Raw genomic sequence first — 20,426 nt, forward strand, 5'->3', positions numbered from 1 at the left:
GAAGTTTGAATAAGACTTCAAAATAAGCACTTAGATATTGCAACCCACCCTTGCACCTTACTGCCCTAAGTGACAGAGGCCAAAATGAATGAAATAAGTAGTAATTAAACCATGAGTAGGGGGGTGGTAATTTACAGTTGCAGGAATCTGCACATGTGTGCATACATATATACATTCGGAGTTACACTTTTTAACAGGACAGCTTTCTCAAATCTGAGCAAGGATAAAACTCTTAACACTAGCAAACATTCATCTCTGAAGGGACTGTAATTTCAGACACAGTCACAATTTAATTTATATGCTCATTATTTAAAACTAGATTGATTTATGAGGATGCAACACAGAAAACATCTGCAAAATGTCAGATCAACATGAAGAAACACCCAGTACTGTTTTTCTATATTAAAAATTCCCTTTACTCACTTAGCTGACATTTTGGATAGATGAAGCAGTTGAAGGAATAGAAGAAGAAGTGAAGAATCTCCTACATAACCTTTTCTGCAGCTATGAACCCAGGACCAGTTAGAACTTGAACAATCCAAAAAGCCAGTCATCAACTCTCCACTTACTTATATTTTAGGAACTGTCTTCCAATATCAAATCTTTTCCCCAGAACGGGAAAACAAACTGGCAGTGCTTGCTTGTCAAAGGCTTGAGGTCTTCCATGTGTCTTTATAACCCAGTGTATCCTCAGAGAACCCTCCTGGGACAGGCAGTGGAACTGTGTACAGAGCAGTTGGTTCAAGCTCATTGTTTATAGAAGTACCATGACAGTAATGCAGAGAACTCCCATTAAGAACCTTGTTTCTTTTCCCATCCCTCACCCCCTTCCAGGGGAGAGAGCTCTTCTGGTGAAATGGAAGCAAGGAGGTGGTGGAGCTGGCTGTAGAGTGCTAATGCCATGTTGAATTTTACACAGCTTGAATATACTAGATATCTGTATTGCATCCTATGCCTTTCAACAGAATGCCCAAGACACTTGACAGGCTTCTAGCATACAGTGCAATCATTCTTAAACTTGTTAAGCTAGCTCAAAACGGCACTGAAACTCTTTCCAAAAAAAGTGGGGGAGGAAAACCTCACTGTTATATTCCATCAGCCTGCTACACAGCAGATGGTTCTCAGCTTAGCAGAGCAGAGGTAAGCAACCATTCTGGAGCTAATAGAAGTGACTCAGAAGAGTCCTCAGTAGTTCATGCAAAGAGTGAACGTGAAAGTTGGTATCACACAGACCAGCCTATGTAAAGGGCCATCCAGCTTCTGAAGATCAGAGGGTAGAATGGGAGATGAGTGGAAGGAGGTAGAAATTATGCAAACACTAGCACAAGACCGTATTTGAATCCTGTAGCTTACACAGCCACACATCAGACTGCAGGAAGACTGACACAGCATGTGACTAGATCTTGAGCAGAACTTTGGTTCTGGCTGTATTAGCTGCAGTACAGAACAGTACAGCTTTTTCTTCTGGTAAGATCACGTACAAAGGAGTGTAAGCCTGAGCACAGAGCCCTTGCAGTGATGACTTACGGCAAAGGTGAGGAAGAGAAGACATTTTAGTAATAGGAAACTCTTCAGCTGAACATTGAGACCAGTTTCCTCAACCTATTCATGAACTGTTGGCCATTTTAATGCTAGTACTTGACAGTAAAATAACTTGCCCAGGATTATTAACTGCAGCAGAGGTAGGAATCAGAGTAGCATCCACAAGCTGTTAAACATAGTAGCATGTTTTGGACAAGAGATTATGCATGGTCACTACAAAGTAACAGTTTCTCCAATAAGGTTTTGGTGTGGCTTTGGTGTTTTTTTTTTTCTTGGGTTTGGGTTTTTTTTTTCCTTTTTGTCTCTCCTCCCCCAAGCAACAGAAAAAAAGTATTTTAATCTTTAAAAGAAACCCTAGAATAGTATAAAACCGATTTTTTTAAATGCACACATTGGCACAAAATTGATTATTCCCACTAGAAGGGCCATTTCTTTCAAAATAAGTATTGCAGTTTCTTTAATGTGAGGCCCAAAATCACCCTCATTAGAGTATCTTATCCAGGAGAGATTTTGTTTGTTTCTGTATTGGAAATGTAACAGTTACATTGACCTTTTACACAGCCTTTCATTGCTAGATTATTTATTGTGTACAGCCTACTAAATAGAAAATGAAGTTCCTTTAGTTGGTTTAGCTTATTAGCAGCTCAAATCAGATTGGTGTCCACAAATAGATGCTGTCTGAAACTTATTTATGAGATGATTGTATGTTATTTTAAAAAGTATTTTGCTCTGAGATTATTTTGGTTTTATGAGAATAAAGCACATCCTTTCTCTACATACTTGCCATATATACTCCTAATACTCTAAGTTCTCATGACATCTTATAGGGAAAGGAAGAGATCTGGCCCAGAATGGCATTTCTGCCGTAAATGGTAGTGATTTATTGAGCTCTCTTTCACTAATTCAGCCACCTTACAGCAGCCTCTTACTGCCTACAAATCAGACCAGGTTTTCCCCAGCTCTGCACACAAGACCTCTATGAAATTACTAGGTCTTGTACACCCAGCAGATAATTTTGGATTGTAAACTTTGCATAGGAGACATCCATTAGCATTAGTTTAGCTTAGCAGCAGTCACCTATTGGATTCATGTTATGCCAGAGAACCCATCTTGTCCATTATTCCATTAATTTATTGTGTTAGTTTTCAGTCTGTGCCATGAATAATCTGAATAAATCTTTCTGCATGCTTCCATTTCTCCTAGATATTGATGAATGTGCTGAAAATGTTTGTGCTCAACTCTGTGTAAACTCTCCAGGAAGTTATAGCTGCTATTGTGACGGCAAGAAAGGATTCAAGCTCTCTAAGGACATGAAGAATTGTGAGGTAAAACTACACTATGTAAAATTCCATGCAGAAGATCATAATGTTGGATATTTCTTGATGACAGGAAAAGTTAGATTAAGGAAAATTGGAAGCTATTTAAGAACTGATTCAAAATTGCTGAGAAAGTGCTGGGGACTCTGAGCTGTGGTTTGGCTCACAAAGCAGACCCAGTAGGGATTTAGGTGCCATTCAGTTCATGCATGCTCATTTACAGGAATCCTGTCAAGGGAAGCTTGCCTTAGCCAGTCATCTTTATTCCCTGCTGCTACCAAAATAAGCCCCAGCCTTCTCCTATCAAACAAATAATCCCTCTTCAGCTTACTCAGAGCCAGAATACTCCATTTGTCCATATGTTCCCAGATTTTCCTTAGACTGCACAAAAGTTTTCACTCACTCTTTCAGAATTACTCTATGCTTTTCCTGTTCAGGTTGAAAAAAATGGATTGTTTTCCACAGTTCTCATCTGCCATAGCTTAAGAAAAAGCACTTAGTAATACTTGCCAATTGAAGAACATCTCAGCCAAAATCGGCTGTTCTTGCTCAGTTTGAAAATTTACATTTCTTAGTAGCAGAAAGTTTGAATCTCTGGAGAATCCCAGTTCAAGGATTTTCTTGTGAGTGGTTCTCTGTATACTTTGAAAGGTTCAGGCAGGCTGAGACTTGTTATGCTAAGTGAGTTCAGATAACTGCCAACAAGAAACCCCACCTCTAACAGTATAACAAAATTGGGCTTAAACTGTAGGAACAAGGTCTGACACAAGTTCTAGCATGTATGTATTAGATCTTGTTTGTACTTTCTGAAATTTAATATCTGAACAACACCTGCAGTCATTATATTTCATTTTGCTTATTCATGAAATAGGAGGAGCATCTTCTAGCCTCATTACATGTTATTTTCAATACTGTTGTTCAAAAGTGATTAACTCTCTGAAAGCTAGTTTCACGCCTTTTAATTGGAAAAAAAAAGTGCAATCAGCTGAAAATATGTGCAATCTGAAGACTAGTGACACTAGCAGACATAAAATGAAGCAGCCATAAAATTCAGGATGAACACCTATATATTTAATGAAACTGCTGCGTAGTGAATACAGAAGTCAGAGTTTGGGAACTGCATTGTTAACTTTTACCAAAGCACAGCATGTCTTGAGAACAGAAAAGCCCTTCACACCTGTTCTTGATTGTTCTGTAGGACTACTATACTGCCATCATATAGAAGATATTCAAGGGGTGTTTTGAGGGATAACTTTCGATCAAAGAGACTTTTAGGCTCCTACTAGTCAATGAGACAGGTGCTCTAAACCACATTCTGGAAGAGTCTTCCCACCTCTCTCCACATGCAGAGCCTAGTTCCCTGTACCAAAAGGAAATCCGAATGCTTGACTTTTAAAACAAAACTGTAGATATTACTAATTATAACATCACAGTTTCAGAAGACAAAGAAGTCAACAATGCCTTAGAATGGATACCCGGCATTTGTTTACTGAATGTTTTACTAGTTCAAACTATACCACACACGAAATAGACATTATTCCTGGGTATAAATGTCTTTGTTTAAAACTTCAGGTAGATGAATACCTGAAGGAATAAGCACCATTTTTTCCCCTCTCATTGCAACTACAGTTGGCTGACTGTGATTACTCACACTGACTTTGGCTAGAGCATTAGGATTAATCCCAGTTTTACATACTGTTGTAGGCCTTTCAGTTGCCACAAATACTTAGAACTTCTGTTACAGTTTTCCTGAGAATCAAGTCTTAAGAGCTTCATATCCCCACTAACAGTTCTCAGAAATACTAATTCAGTGCTACTCCAGCAGTCATTGTGGTGTTGATTTCATCAGCATGCCTTTCCAGAGCTCAAATAGGACAAGTACATTCAAGGAACAGCCAGATAGAAACATTTTCTTTTAATCCATTACTTAATCCACTTGTAAAATGTTACTTTTTATTCCAGGTAAATGATTCTAGTAGTACTAGAGATTGTTCAGCTATGAGTAGTTGTACATCAATACTGATAAAGAAAATAAAAGGTGGGGTTTGTTTGGGGGGGGGTTGTTTGTTTGGTTTTGTTGGGGTTTTTTTAATTATTATTAAATCTTCAAGGCACAGCTCTGGCCCCATTCCCTTCTAACACCTGATGAGGTTTAGATTCCAGACAACTTTAATAATGGAGCCTGGCAGGACCCTTGTAAGTGCGTGTCACAGGTCCCTGGTGAAAGAAAAGTTCCTGGTGGAAGATTTGAATTCTTGATTCAAATACTAAATATTTAAATATTAGTTGCAATCCACCAGAACTGTGTTTCAACCTGAATTGTCCTCCAGCAGCTTAAATAATGGACATTTCAAGCAAAACCAAAAACACACCCCTTCATTTGTACATAGGTATTCAAATTTAAAAAAAGAAAAAACAGAAAAAGAAAAAGAGAGGTAAGCCATTGCTTTAAAAAAAAAAGAAAAAAGGGACAGGCTAACAATAGGAGTTGCTTCATGAACTATCACAATGCACTAACAGCTTTTTTTATTCTCTACCATTTTCAGTCTGTTACTGCATGTATCCCACTGAACCTTGAAAAGAATTATGAACTGCTTTACCTGGCAGAGCAATTTATAGGAATTCCTGTTCTGTACTTAAAGTTTAAATTGCCAAATGTCACGAGGTAAGCATTTGCTATTAAGAAAAGTATGCACTGAAATGATGAACATTTGTTTCCATGAATTTTCTGAGGGTTTAGGAGTGCATTGCACGCACTAATTATATCACCATCTCCCCACTGGTTAAGATACTTTTATATGAAGAATGAATTGACTCGGGTTCCTATGTATACTAGCACTTAGATGAAGCTGGACTCATTTGAAAGTGGACAGACAAGAGTGTCTGGACTCAGTTTACAGCATCTTTTATTGGTTGTACCATGTCCTTGAGCCACCTCATCACTACAGACAGCAGTTCTTGTACATGGCAAAACTTTTAGTTCAGCAAAATACCTCAGAAACAGGTAGGAGGTATCAACAGCTGTGTCCAAGCCAGGAAACAGTGCACAGGTAGGGCAAGACATACACCACTGGCATTCAGACGTGATCATATCTATGAATAACAGAGTCCAGCCATTACAGTCCTGGTTACCAGTGCTGTTGTAGGGAGAGCTGTATAGACTGGAAGAAAGAGTTCAAAGAGATCCAGACTTGAATGGGCAAAAAAGGAAGAGGATTGAGGGCAGTAAGTCCCATTGGTTTGTGGGCAAGAGAGCAAAAAGATTGGTGCTTCCTCATGACAGAAGCTTACTCTTCCTCTGAAGGAAAGAGCAGGGGCTGGGGAAGGTAGGAGGCAGTGATACAGATAGAGGAAGGCATTTAGAGTTCTCAACATAAAATTCAGATGTTATAGGAAGATAATTACAGCGTCTATTTATATATGGGAATGGCTTTCATTTGGATGTTGCTGCTAGTTCACTTCTGCTCTGGGTAGAAGCTGTGACATGCTACACACATACTGCTGAGAAACAAAACCAGGCAGATGCTTCCCTCCCACCCCTGTGCTTCATTTCACAGGGTGTTCCAAGGACACCGATAGAGCGCTGTACCTTGTCTAGAGTGCTGTCCCTTGTCTAGAGTGCTGTCTGTATGATTTACTTTACAGCTGTCAGAACAATTGCTAATAGTAGTGACCCCTTTATTACTCCTGGATTTCTTCGCTGTGGCAGCTGAAATTGCAGTGTTCCTTGACTTACTGACTGAACAATTTGAGGGTAACAGCAGCAGCAGCAGCTGTTGAGCTGGTGATCCCCAGAGCCTCAGAACCTTAGAGAAGGACATAAATATTGAGAACTTTTTCCTCTGCTGCTATTCCAAGTTGACCAGCCATTAATGCTCTCCTGGAAGACCTTTCTAAGATGATAAATGTTTGAAGGTATCTTCGTAGTCTCTGTAAATACAGAATGATTTTTCTGTGGGTCTGCGTGAGAGACAATGACATCTAGTGGACAAAGAACAAGACTGAGAGTGAAAGCAAAGCAAGTTGTTAATTACAGCTCCCTTACTTGTTCCTTTTGTTGTCTTCAGCAAATCCTAACTTCCAAATGCTTTGTTTTCTCCTTTCATCCTTCATCTAGTTTATCTAGTCCAAGAGTTCTAGGAGACAAGGACTGTTTTTTGCTGTACTTGTACTCTCTCTCTTCCACTGTACAGGTGGTACCATGTAAACCATAATTCTGCTACATACACACATTCAACCAATTGCCAAGATCCAGGTAACAAATCCTCAAATTAGAGAATGACATGTAAGAGGCAGCAGTAACCAAAGCAAATTGCTAGGTTGTAATTGTTGTAGCACAACACTTGGCAACCCTGTTGTACTGAAGCACATCATAGATCATGAATTTTTTCCCCATCACATCTCCATGAAATGCAATAGGAATGAATATTACATCTATCTTTGTACTCAAGGGGGTGCGTATCCTTCACACGTAAAGCTCATAGCAGATTTGGGAACTGAGCCAAGGCTCTTTCAAATCCCAGCTCAGGGTGCTAATCTCAAAACTTTTCACTGGATTCAGATGAACAAGGCATACGTTATTAGATTCTGCTTTTGACTAATTGTGTGCAAATATCAGAACTGCTCAGATAGATACAGAGTTACCAAAAGGTTAGTATCTATGAACTTTTTTTTTTTTACTCTATTAATGAGTTATCCTAGGCTACACAGTATTTCACATTTCCTGTCTTCTTATTAAGATTCCTTCTTCACAACTCAGATTTACAGCAGAATTTGATTTCCGGACATATGATGCAGAGGGAGTTATACTATATGCAGAATCCCTTGACAATACAGCATGGATCTTGCTTGCTGTTCGTGATGGGAAGATTGAAATTCAATTCAAGAATGAGTTTGGAACAAAAGTCACCAGTGGAGGCAAAGCCATTAATGATGGACTATGGCATATAGTAAGCTGGGTTTTCTTTTCCCCTTTCCTTCCTTTAACCCACTATGGGAACATTCTTGATAAGTAAAGTAGGGAGAAACTAAGCAACTATTAAAAAGGCTTAAAATGATGCCCTCAAATCCCAGATTTAAAAATCAACCAAGAAATCCACAAGAATGCCTTATATCTGGGAAATCGTGGCACCTGTTTACGATCAAGAAAGAGGTAACTACCACTAGCTGGCAACATAGGAATTATTCTTTGTAATCATGAAAAAGGAAGCAGCAGAATATTAAAAAGTGTGATTGCATGGTCAAGTGCATAGTTACTTAATGCTTTGTCTAGAGAGCAAGTTTTACATTTGCTAGACCAGAAATCCATCTTATTCTTCAAGGTTGCATACCTAGGATGAAAGGCCTTGGTCACTTACACCACCTCTAAATCACACCAGATTATTAACACCAGTTAGGTTTTGTTTGGTTGGTTTTAAAAGGGGGCAAGAGAAGCTAGGATTCTGCATAGACTTCCTGTTTCAGTTCAGTACAACTTCCTCGAGATTAGAAATCCACTTTGATGCTTAGTAATATCAGGAGCAAGCGTTGAACCCATTTAGTCTACATCCCATCTGAAGATTCAATCCTCTGTAGCAGGTTGCAGTGACATGGACAACTGTATGCCAAATGTGGATTGGATATAGAGCAGTTGTAGAAATCAACTTCTTGCAAACTCTAAAGCAAACTAATCAGCTGCATGGGTTTTCCCAGGGGTAGGATGAGGGTGGAATGTAAGATCATCCTCCTGTGGATGTCCATGGATATGGACAGTTGTCGTGATTCAAGTTTAAATATGCTGTAAATATTGACTGCATTAAAACTATTTTACAAGTTAGGTATTTAGAGAAACATTAGTAATGCTTCATACAGACATATGTAATTAGTATTTAAAATATTCTACATGTTTGTCTGTTTATATGTAATTATTTGTATTTAATTCTAGATATCGGTTGAAGAACTAGAACACAGCATCAGTGTAAAAATAGCTAAAGAAGCCGTGATGAGTATCAACAGCCCAGGAACTCTTTTTAAACAATCACAGGGTTTCTTGGAAACTAAGGTGTACATTGCAGGATTACCTCGCAAAGTGGGCAACACTCTTGTTAAACAGGTAACTAACATAGTAAGAGTAATGTTGATTAATGCCATTCTGTTATTTGTTCGGGTTTGTATTGTTTACTTAGTAGTCACAGGGGAAGGAAGAGTGGCATAGAATCCATTTAGAAGATGAAAATCAGGTTATTAAACCACTGTTTTGAAAATAAACATGCATGAAGCTTTGTAGTCTGTCTTCAGTTAGGTTTCAGTTGAAAAAACACAGCACTTATGGTCTAATCTTTCAGGATTCTGTAGCCTGTTTCCTAATATAGCTTTAAGATTCCCTAAATCACCACCATTTCTGCTGTGAGAGCATTTCAGAATGATTCATGTTTCTAGTGCTAGCTTTTGCCAGGCTCTGAATAGGTATGGAATTCACTGTGCAGGCAGGCAGCACAATGAGCTTTCATTTTTATTAGGTTTTATAATAGCCCAGGCTAGACATGGCCCATGATTCTTTCAGTCTTCCATCCTCAACAGCTCTGTCTTATGCTGGAGATGGGTACAGTCAAGTTGTTGCTAGTGTCTGCATCACAGTCCAGGAGCCCTCAAACTAATTGGCAGTCTAAACAGAGAGGCAAAAAGTTACTGTACAGTAGAGGCTGCACCTTTTTTTTTTCTAATTAAATCCATTTTTGCTCAAAAGTGAAACAGAGAGAAAAAATATGAAGCAATACAACAACATCCCCTTACCCAATAGAAAGTAATTCCAGAAATTTCTTTGTACTTTGGCACAAGGAGAAGATGAAACCTTGAACAAGGAACAGTGCTAGTGATCATTGTCTTTTGGCTACAGAAAAGCTGTTGTGACCTAAATGAAAGGACAGCATGAGCTTTAAAAATTGAAGCAATCTATTTTGTACAGATCACTGGCATCAAAATGGGAAATGTTATTAAATCAGAAATACCTTTTGAAGGCTGAGGTCCTAAATGCGTCCCATTTGTTTTCTCCCAGCATCAGTACTGTAACCTATAGCACCAATAGGGCTATTATTGGCTACTCAGAAATAAGCTGATATGTAAAGTAACGCCTTATTAACATTTTTAAAACAACTTTGAATGCAAACACCTAGTGCTGTAATTCTTCTACAGATTAACCCTCGGCTAGATGGGTGCATTCGTGCCTGGAACCTGATGAATCAGGGACATTCCGGTGTAAAAGAAGTTATTCAAGAAAAACAAAGTAAACACTGTTTAATAGCAGTGGGGAGAGGATCCTTCTACCCTGGCACTGGAACAGCAACATTTCAGATAAACTATAGTAAGTATTTTTCTGTCTATTCCTTTATTTTTTGCTGGACTGGTGATGGAACTGATGAATTGTTGAAAGGAAGAAAAAAAAACAACCCCACACTCAAACTAAACTATACGCCACTGCATTCAGCAATGATTCCCATAACTTCTGTTAGAAGTTTGCTTGAATGAGAATTCTGATCCCATTGGTGCAATCCATTTAACTTCTGAAGTGCTTTAGGTTGGGAAGTGTATCTTTTATTTGCAAAGGATGGGTGCTGTTGAACACATTCACTTTCCAAAGATCTAATTCTGACCCCTGTTCATCAATGGGAAAAGCTATCACATTACTGACAGAAAAAGAACATTGAGGACGGAGAAAAGGATCGCTGATAGTTTTGTGTATGCAATTGTGCTTTTAAATGAACATCCTACGTAGATGTTTTAGGTGCATCTCTTGCTCCTTCCTGAACCCAGAACTTTCTTGCCTGACCTCCTGCCCTAATTTCAAAATTTCCAATCCAGAATCAACTTGTGCACACCCGAGAGCCCAAAACAAAACATCTCTTGAGCATCATCCCAAATCCAGTTTTCATTATGCTATTCCCCATCGCAAATGCTATGCCACCCTTCAGCCCTGCTCTTATCCCCAATCCTCTTCATCCCAGGACTTGCTATTGTTTCCTAGGCCTTTTCTTTAAATTCCCTAGCCTACTTCAGAAGATTTCTCCAGCTTTTTATATTCTATTCTTCCAACCAACTTATATCACGGTTTCATATGCCATTCAAATTTCCTTAACTTTCCTCCCATTCATTCATTAACACCCTGCTGCCATGACTCATCCTGACCTTTGTGTTTGGGGCTGCTGCCATGACTTCACCCCATCTCCTTTCTATTCTCACACCCCGACCCCAACACCGAGAGGCTGCCCACACCTACTGCTACCCTTCTATGAGCTATTATAGCCCGCTGTCTCCCTGCCCATTTGGCTTTGTGCAGGGATACAACCTCACCTCATATTTTAGGATTTCTGCTTCCTCAAGAAATTACTAGAAATTGAGAAACTACTAGCTTTGACTTTGGGGGCGGGGCGGAGAGAAAAGGCACTGGAAGAAAAGATACAAAGATCTCAAAACGTCAAATATCTCTTTAAACAGTAATTCTTATATTAGCTTCACTATGAATGCATTATAGGAAATTATATTTGCACCATCTGCATATTTACTTTACGCACCTGCATATTCCCATTTTAATAGTGGAACTGCTTTGGAATGTAAAATTGTAGAATAACTGCCAATCTTCTACTAAGTGGAAGCAATTTATGAGTAAATTAGTTTTTTGGGTTTAATCTTGAACTGACCTCTAATGAATGTGGCACCTATTCCACATTAGAATGGAGAAGGTAGCAAAAAAAAAAAAAAAAAAAGACAAATAAGCACAGAAGATTAGGGAAGATGCAGGATTAAAAGTTTTTCTTTTTTTTTTTTCTTTTTTTAAAGACTCACAGTTCTTTCTGAAAATTCCAAAGTTCACTGTTTTTTCTGGAGATTAGTACTAATTTTTCCACAGTGGGAGCAGACTAAATGCTAATTTTTAACACCATATTAGTTTTTCATTAGCAGATGGATTTATTAATTTCAATTATTCTTTTTAAAACAGATAATCTTGACAGTGCTGAAGATTGGCTAATAAATGTGACACTGACTATTCGCCCATCCACAGACACTGGTGTTATGTTTGCCTTGGTTTCTAATGAAACAGTGCCTCTTGCTTTGTCCATAGTGGACTCTAACTCCTCTGACTCACAGGTGATCTTACAATTATCATAGCAGCTGATACACATATACGTCACACCTCTTGTTTTTGTCTCACTTAACTTACTACTCCATTTGTGAAAAATCAAACTAAAAAAAAGCTACTCACGCTTATTTGCGGTGGAGCTGGTAGGCTGAATTAATATTTTGAAAAAGCACTTAGATCATATAGCGATGTGCAGAAAATGTGTTACTCTTAATGATTGCTACAGCAGTGACTAAGCACTAACTGCTCTTGTGTCAGGCACTATCCATTACATCACATCTTCTTCCACCTTTCCTTCCAAATGCACAAAGCAGAAAGGGGAATATGGCAGAAGTAGAATGATGATACTATAGTAATGGCATCATGTTACTTTCAATTTATAAACAGACATTTTGTCCTTAAGTTTCCATTTACGTCTGTTTACATCAGGCATCCTGAGAGAGCATGATTATACACTATGGCTAATCCGTGCTTTTGCCTGAAATAAGAACCTATAGCGAACACTTCGTTACCTTTGAAACTGTAGCAGTACTCCTTTTGCCTGTAAGAGAAACAGGATTTCACCTCAGAACCATAGCCAAAGATTTTTTTACAGTGAACATTCTGACTTATAAATTTAAGAATATAAATGAATGGTATTCATCACCAAAGGTGATGATTATACAGCAATTTTAGTAACTTATCCAACTTAATGTACTAGTTTTTAAAATGTGGCTCTAACATTTCCTTTTCTTCTACTTCCAAATATAAAATGCATCAGAACTAAGTATAATTGTGTGTTAAAGTTATATGTGACATCTTTTGTGACCTACCATTCTTCCATTTAGAAAATCATTGTGACCATTGGAAACATCACTGTTGCACATCTGGAATCAAAGAAGTTATGTACACCCAGGAAAGTTCTGGTTGGACTTCTAGTGACCAAACAGCAACTTGAACTGTCTGTTGATTCACACACAGTCAGAAGCAATTCAGAGCAGCTGTCTATCCTGCATCAGGCAATGATGGCAAATGTTGTTACCTACTTGGGTGGCCTGCCAGGTGAATTCTATTTCTTTTCATTAATTTGATTATTTGTACAAGCCTGATTATATTCAGCCTTACCCAAGCTAGAAAAAGTCTACAACTGTACAAAAACCCCTCAGGTTTTTTCCCAAGTGATTCGTATTTCATCCATTCTATACAGCTTCTGAGGGATCCTGCTTTTTGACAATAGCATTATTAGGCCCATTAAAGGGCATGGGTCTTTCTCTAGAGGTTTGAAGTCTTGATTTTTGAGCTAGGGAGGAGTGAGCATTGCGTATTTCTGATATGCCACCAGCTGGCACAATTTAGGAACTGCATCAAGGATGTAAGAAAAACAGGCATTTTTAAGTAAATTGTCAGAAGTGCAGAAGGAGAGGTCAGGTTTCAGTAATTAAACTCTGGGCAATAGATGACTGGCAATCTTTGAGACAGAAAATGTGTTGAAACAGCAAATATTTTGATTAAAGCAAGCTGCAAGCGTATCCCCAGTCTTAAGACATGTACAAATGTTATTTTGTACAGGAAGTGTACGCATGCTTATCTGTAAAATAGTTTGACTTCAGGCTGAATCGTGAAGAAAAATAGCATTGCTGCAGACAAGGAATTTGCAAAGCCTAAGGTCTTGAAAAGAACTTGAAAACTAGTAGAGGAAAGACACCATGGTTACAACATTACTACTAGCAGAGCTTTTCTGTATCCTCTATTAAAGTTACTTTAGGGAGTATAAGCCACAATTCCTAAGGAAATTCTAAGAGTCTGACCAACACATCTGACCAATTTGAATTGACATCCATTTTACACGTAGGCTGCAGTGTCATAGCACTGCCCCAGTTACAGTTGGTCTGTATGTGCAGTGTGTGTCTTCTGCAGGAGTCAAAGGTGCGCAGGAGGAGAAAGGAGGGAGGAACTATGTATCCATTGGAGATGATCTCTTTAGGCATTTCTTCCAAGGTAGCTTACACAGGAGAAGCTGGAATTATGGTTCACCCTCTAGACTTGCTTGTCAGAATAGAAGAAAGGTGTTTAGGGCAGCACTGCACGTATCACAGCCTCTGTCTGAAGTGGTGGTTGCCTGAGTATCCAGGCCCGTATGTTGGCATTTATTTGTTCTCTACAAGTCTTCATACACTGGTAATCAAGGATGTAACAAAATTTAGGCACCAAATATGACAATTTCTCCTCTAATTTTGTTTTTGAATGGATATGCAATATCTTGGAAACCAGATAACCAGGTGAGGTCAAATTGAATGTGTAAAATGAGAATAATGCACTAATGGTGCAGTACCATCACATATCGCAATAGGTCAGCGTCGGTATTTTTGCAATACCATCTCTCTTTAAAAGAGAGATGAAGTCAGTATTTACTTAGTAGAGATGTGTCAGTAGGTTAACTGAGCTATAGTAACTTAACAAAGAATCCAGTAATTTCTTAGACCTCTTCATCTTTGTGATATTTAAATGATTCTTTCTAGTACATTGCCAGCCACAGAGTAATTAGCATCTTAAGAGTTAAGACCTTGGCTTCAGTCAGGCATCCTAAATAGATAAGAAGCAAGTGTTAGTTACTTGTTGGGCCTTAAAAGTGAGTGTAATCTCTCAGTTTTAAAAGGTATCTTCAACATGCAAATTAACAAAAAAAAACCCCTCTGTATGCATAAACAGTCTCTAGTTGGAGGTCTCAAAAAAGCAACAAAACTCCCCACATTATCCAAAGGACCCTCTTCCACAACAGCCTCTGTTACCAAAAAGAGAAAAAGTAATACAGGAAAACTACTTTAGATCCCTGTGTACAGCCAGTTTGGCTAGACCGATTCATTCACTCTTAACTCACCCCTGAAAAGCCTCTGGGATTACTGAGCAGTGTAAAAAGGTAGGTAAGGATCCCCACACTGAGCTACGATGTACAGAACTGTATGGTTAAAAGGCATCTAACAAAAATGTGCATTTCATGAAGGCCAGAAGTCCCTATTTTTTATACATGTTTCTTCAAACTAGTAACAGCATTGCGAGTATGCCTCCTTGTTAATTAATACAGCACAACCAGTGCAGGCTAGATGAGACTTGCACAGTTCTATGACAGCAGTGTTATGATCACCAGAGTAAAAAGAGCAGAAGGGCACAATTCTACAGGAATTTGTACAGTACCTCAGCTTACAGCAAAATGAAATGACAAGGAAGCAACATTTCTTGTTCCCCAGACAATCAAGTCGATCTTCTAGGAGGGATAGGATGATTAACATCTGAAAAAAAAGGTGATGCTCTTGAGATCAGCTTCTAGGCATCCTCATTCTAGTTGCTGAAGGTACGTGGATCACCTTATGTCTACCTTGAAAGACTCCAGTTGTACCCTAAGACCTCAGAGCAATGCCTGCTTGATTTTGTGCTTAACACATTGTTTCCTGAAGCATATCCATGATCTGATATTGCCGTAACCCAAACAATACCTAAATGAGGAACAGATAAAGTGAGTCTTTTACAGAGAATTCCCTTCTAAGAAGCAGTAAGGAAGCAGTAAAATGTGTGGAGTTCCCAGGGGTCCCCTATCTGAGAACCTGCAGTTTTGAATCCAGAGTAGCTTTCTGGCAAAAGCAAGATGGTTCTCTCTGTGACCTCTAAAGCCATAAACATCTGTTTGTAGGTCAGTACGAGAACAGTGGACGCCAGGAAACAAACTATTTGTTCACTGTTGTTAATACAGGAAATACTGCTATGAAAAACATTCACATAGTTAGGTTTCTGGATGGGAATAGACTCCTAACGCATATTTCAAATTTTACTGACCTCTCTCATCTTTGCTGACTTTATCTCAATCTTGAAGAAAAGGGAGAAGAACTTAAGTGTTTCCTTCCAAATTGCTTTTTTCTCCCATGGCTGGCTAATGGATGGGGAATGTAGTATTCCCCGTGTTTTTGCTAATCTGAAAAATACATAAGAATTTGTATGCCTTGGCCTAATAAATTGAATGTGTTTCTGTGCAGATGTTCCTCTGGGTGCTACGTTAGTAACCGCTTTTTATAATGGCTGCATGGAGGTGAAGGTCAACAACAGACAGCTGGATCTGGATGAAGCCATTTCTAAACACAATGACATTAGATCTCACTCATGCCCACTGATTATGCAGTAACCATTCAATTCTTAATTTAACTTTTTTCTTTCAGATATAATTTGTGTAATTAGTCTCATTCCATAATGAAGCCTGTATTATTTTATTCAAGATGTGCCAGGAAAGTAATCAACAGCATGTTTTTCCTCCCTTTCATATAGAATGAGGGAAAAAAATCCCCTCTGTTTTCAGCTGTAAAGAGACAATCAAGATGAAAATTCTGTAAAATATTCTTTTATTCATATCAGTGATAAATCTTAAAGCTAGATTTATCTTCCATGTTCATACTATGCCCTTGATATATTTAGTTTGGAGCGAAAGTTCAGGAAGTTCTGTTTAGAACCAATTTTACTTCTTATTTTCCATATATCAGCATAAAGTTACGAGTTGCAAATTTTGGTAATGTATTTGAATCTAAACAAAACTAGTCTCAAACTTTTCCAAGCATAATATACAGAGAAAAAAAATCTCTACAGGTTTTGTAACATGTGCTTTTGGTAAAGCAAAAAAATACCCCGGAATCCAGAGCACAAGCTCTCAGTGAATATGTTTACAAGTTGTATCAATATTGGTAAAGCAACTTCAAAACTGAAGTGTTTTTGTAAGTAGCTCAATTTTTGAAAATAGGTCTTGTTATACTGTACCAGCTTTAATTCTTCTATCTTAGGAACCCAGCTTTAGACAGAGTTCTGGATCAGGTCAGGTAATTTGCTTTCAAAGTGGGTTAGAATACACCCCAGGCAATTTTGGAAAACAGAGGAGATGGCTTGAAAGAAGGAGCTCTGGTCTTCATCACAGGACATCAAACTGGACTTTGCTACGTAAAGCTGAGAATTTGTGGTAAACATTTCTTCCATTTGTGACAAATCTAGCACTCCTCAAAATGAGCACCCTTTAATAGTCCATCATATTATTCCCTTTATTTAGGTCAACCTTGCATTCACAGAGCCCCAGAAGAGGTTTGTTTGTGAGCTCTCTTGCAGTTGTGTTTCTGACATACTTGAAAGCCTAAATTTTGCTAGTAACATCAGAATGTAAAGCCATATTCTGCTCAGCCAACTTTAATGGAACAGGTAATTAGAAAAGTATTGTTTTCCTCAGGTGTGCTCATTTCAAGCATTTCTAATACTTCTTTAACATCCTTTGAGTGCTCTTTCCACTTCCAGCCTCATTTTCACACAATCAGAAACCTCCCTGTGCAGCTCACCTAGAGGTTTTGTTAACCCCAAACCAAATAAATAGCAAGAGAATTGCTATAAGCAATGAATATATACTCTCATCCATCAACCGGAGAGACATTTATCTGCCAGGATTCTTGACCTGAGATTTGCTTTCTTAGCTTGAGACATTGAAGTGGAAATGTATGTACAGAAGGATGGATTGTGACAATACTCACTTTGAGTATTGCCTTTCTCCAGAGCTATTCCCAGTGACATTAGTGAGGTTTCTTTCATTGTTGAGCACTAACATTAGTACATCAGTATTGCAGAATATGAGCCCATCTTTCAACATTATTGCTTTGTCTGAGGTTATAGTTAACTTCACTTCCCACTTGTGTAATGTAATACAGGATTTGCTCTGACTTTCATACCAGCCAGCCTCAGTAGAGTCTCTGAATCTGTCCAGCCCTCGTTCATACGTAGCTGCTTATCAGCAGGAATACCATACGGCTGACACTCAGGGGCTAATTGCCTGTGAACTAATAGTTCACTTTTTTAAGATGGCATGTAAAAAAAGCTTTGATTTCTCCAGACTCCATGGAGGGGAAATAACTGCAGGAAAGCATTCCTCCCTGCTCTCCTTCCATCCCAACACACACATTCTTCATTTGGGCCTAAGTTAAGTTGAAGAAAAAGTTGACTGAAATAAGTAGGCTTTGCATGCAAGGCAGAGCTGAATTGGGACTTTTGACATCAAATACACATGTGATCACTATTTACAGTATCTCACGGCAGCACCACTAAATTCTGGGTCAGCCTCTGCCTTCCACAACAAACACAGAAATGATGAGATGAGAAACACACAGTAAAGTGTCAGCAATACTCTAAATGCTTGTGTCGGCCTGTGCGACCAGAAGAAAAGGTTTGGGGTTTTGTTTGTTTGTTTAAGGGTAATAAATGGTATAGAGGTAAAATGAAAGAAAAAAAAAATTTCTCATGCAGTCACCATTTCTTTTTGTTTTCATGGAATAATGTTTTAGGATTTTGCAGTTATAATGAAACCTCTGCACTCTTTTTTTTTAATGTAAAAGTGCCTCCCTATTGTAAGAATTAAATAAAGCAGCATTTGCAAGTTTCTTTTCATTTTAAGTTGTATTTGCATATCTTCGTTCATTTTCACTGTGTAAGACTTGTTCCAGTGGTCAAATGGCTTACTCAGGAGATTGTGATAATCTTCAGCTTCAAAGAAAAGAGTTGGCTCAAATTAATATGCTATCCAAATAGGCATCCATATTCTCTAGATAAATTTTTAAGTTTATTAATTGTTCAATATTGCCTGAGGAAATTAAGCTTTACTTAAAACTACATGTGGAAGAAAAGGGATCAGTGAAAGTTATTGATTCCTATCTTTTCTCCTTCATCAGATGATTATGCCTAAAAATACAATGAAGTACATTTCAGCAGGGGCCATTCAGTGTTTATACAGAACAGCTGCACCTGCTCTGTGCTTTTTCAGCTCCTGTGCACCAAGTGTTAAAAATCAGTATCTCCTAATTTCCTTGAAAATGAAATCTAGTCATGGAATTGGTTCTCATTTATACTAGAGCAGCTTCCTGCTTACATGCCTCATCAACGTTTACTTTACATTCTTTAATGCTTGCGTGTCTCCTAGTAGATTGAGTGCAAACACCTTCACTGTTGATACTCAAGATTAGCTCTAGAGCTGTCATCTTCAGAGAAAGAGAGGCCAAACTCATTTTCAGTCATTCTGGTCCTGCTTATCACTGAACAGTGCACTGATGTTGGTCCTTTGATGTCATTAGTCATACATACACGCTTAATATTTTGTTGCCTCAGCAACCTTATTATATCAAAATAACCACCCTGATTTGGGAGCAATTTCATGTTTTATCTGCCAAAAATGTACCAAAAAAATGGATACAAAGAAAACCATAATAGCTAATACCAAAGGGGTAAGGAAGGCATCACTGTGACTAAAAAAGAACCGAGATACTCACACTCTGGTTTTGTCTTTTCCTGACCACAGTCCCAGAGCAGCAGTTCAGAGCTAGGTGACCTTGGTTCCTGTCATGTTAGATATAGCTTGTGGGTGCTGAAGTGCCAGCAAGATGGAAATACCATTGCACTATCACTGGAAATCAGAAGGAACATCTACAAAAAAATCCATCCCAACTACCTACAAAACCTTAATAGTAACAGGGTTTACTGTTCATGTTTTTAAAAAATGCTTCCTATCCACAAAACAACTGTACCCCCATTGTTACACTGGGCATATCCTTTTGCTCTCAGGGTAGTTACATTTCAATAGGAATACGTGAATAAGCAGCTAAATCAAGCTGGTTCCCAGTAAGGGAGCTAGTACGTTGCTTATAGGCACTTGAATCAATCAAGTGGTTGCAAATCGACACAGCTGTATGTAATTCAGGACTTAACTATGTGGGGTTTTTCTGAGTGGTTTTGTTTGTTTGTTTGTTTTGGTTTTTTTTTTAAAGGAATTTGTAGCATCCCAGCAAATTAGGAATGTGGCAAAACCACAAGTAACAAGAAACCAGTATCACACAACATAGGTTTGCAGAGACACAGAGTGTCCCGTCCCCCCCCGCCTTGTCATTCAGGATGAGGACCATGGGAAGCACAACAACATGTAAAGCAAAAAAACTACTCACCGCACCCCTCCTCCCCTTCCCCATAAGCAGTTAGGTGCATTTTGGGAAAGTCAGACATGTGCAAAAATAATTATGACAACAGTACTTTTTAAAGTAACATTTTCATACACAAACATTAACATAAAAGCATCCTATGCAGCAATCTGTGCCAGAAAATTTTCAAAGTAGCATGGTGCTTCATTTCTGTCCCTTGATTTTGGAAACGCTGAAAAGGCAGAAACCCAGTCCACCTTTGTGTGTTGGCTTCTATCCAGCCTAGTGGAGCACTTGCAGGAGGGACACACACACACACAAAATCAGAAACAACACTGACAAAAAAAAAACCCTCACCAAACAGCACACACACCAAAAACCACATGCCCATTTGATCCGATAGATGTTTTCACCTTTCCTCTCTCTTCCACTCTATGCCCCTCCAAACACATCAACACCTCTTTCAAAAAAACCCCACTTACTTTTTAACCTCACTTGGCAATTTTC

The 20,426-nt window shown here is 38.5% G+C and overlaps 1 protein-coding gene across 2 annotated transcripts in view; it reads left to right on the forward strand.

Moving 5' to 3' along the window:
- Positions 1-18,408, forward strand: part of PROS1 (protein S) — a 35,350-nt gene extending 16,942 nt beyond the window's left edge. For both annotated transcript variants that reach the window (XM_069785503.1, XM_069785504.1), the window contains exons 8-15: positions 2,746-2,867; positions 5,405-5,523; positions 7,618-7,807; positions 8,782-8,949; positions 10,029-10,197; positions 11,830-11,978; positions 12,798-13,011; positions 15,975-18,408. In XM_069785503.1, coding sequence (XP_069641604.1) covers positions 2,746-2,867; positions 5,405-5,523; positions 7,618-7,807; positions 8,782-8,949; positions 10,029-10,197; positions 11,830-11,978; positions 12,798-13,011; positions 15,975-16,120 — 1,277 coding nt within the window. In that variant the 3' untranslated portion in view covers positions 16,121-18,408. The remainder of the gene's footprint in view (positions 1-2,745; positions 2,868-5,404; positions 5,524-7,617; positions 7,808-8,781; positions 8,950-10,028; positions 10,198-11,829; positions 11,979-12,797; positions 13,012-15,974) is intronic.
- The last annotated feature ends 2,018 nt before the right edge of the window (positions 18,409-20,426 follow it).

Source organism: Haliaeetus albicilla, chromosome 6, assembly GCF_947461875.1.
Source record: "Haliaeetus albicilla chromosome 6, bHalAlb1.1, whole genome shotgun sequence".
Taxonomy (NCBI): Eukaryota; Metazoa; Chordata; class Aves; order Accipitriformes; family Accipitridae; genus Haliaeetus; species Haliaeetus albicilla.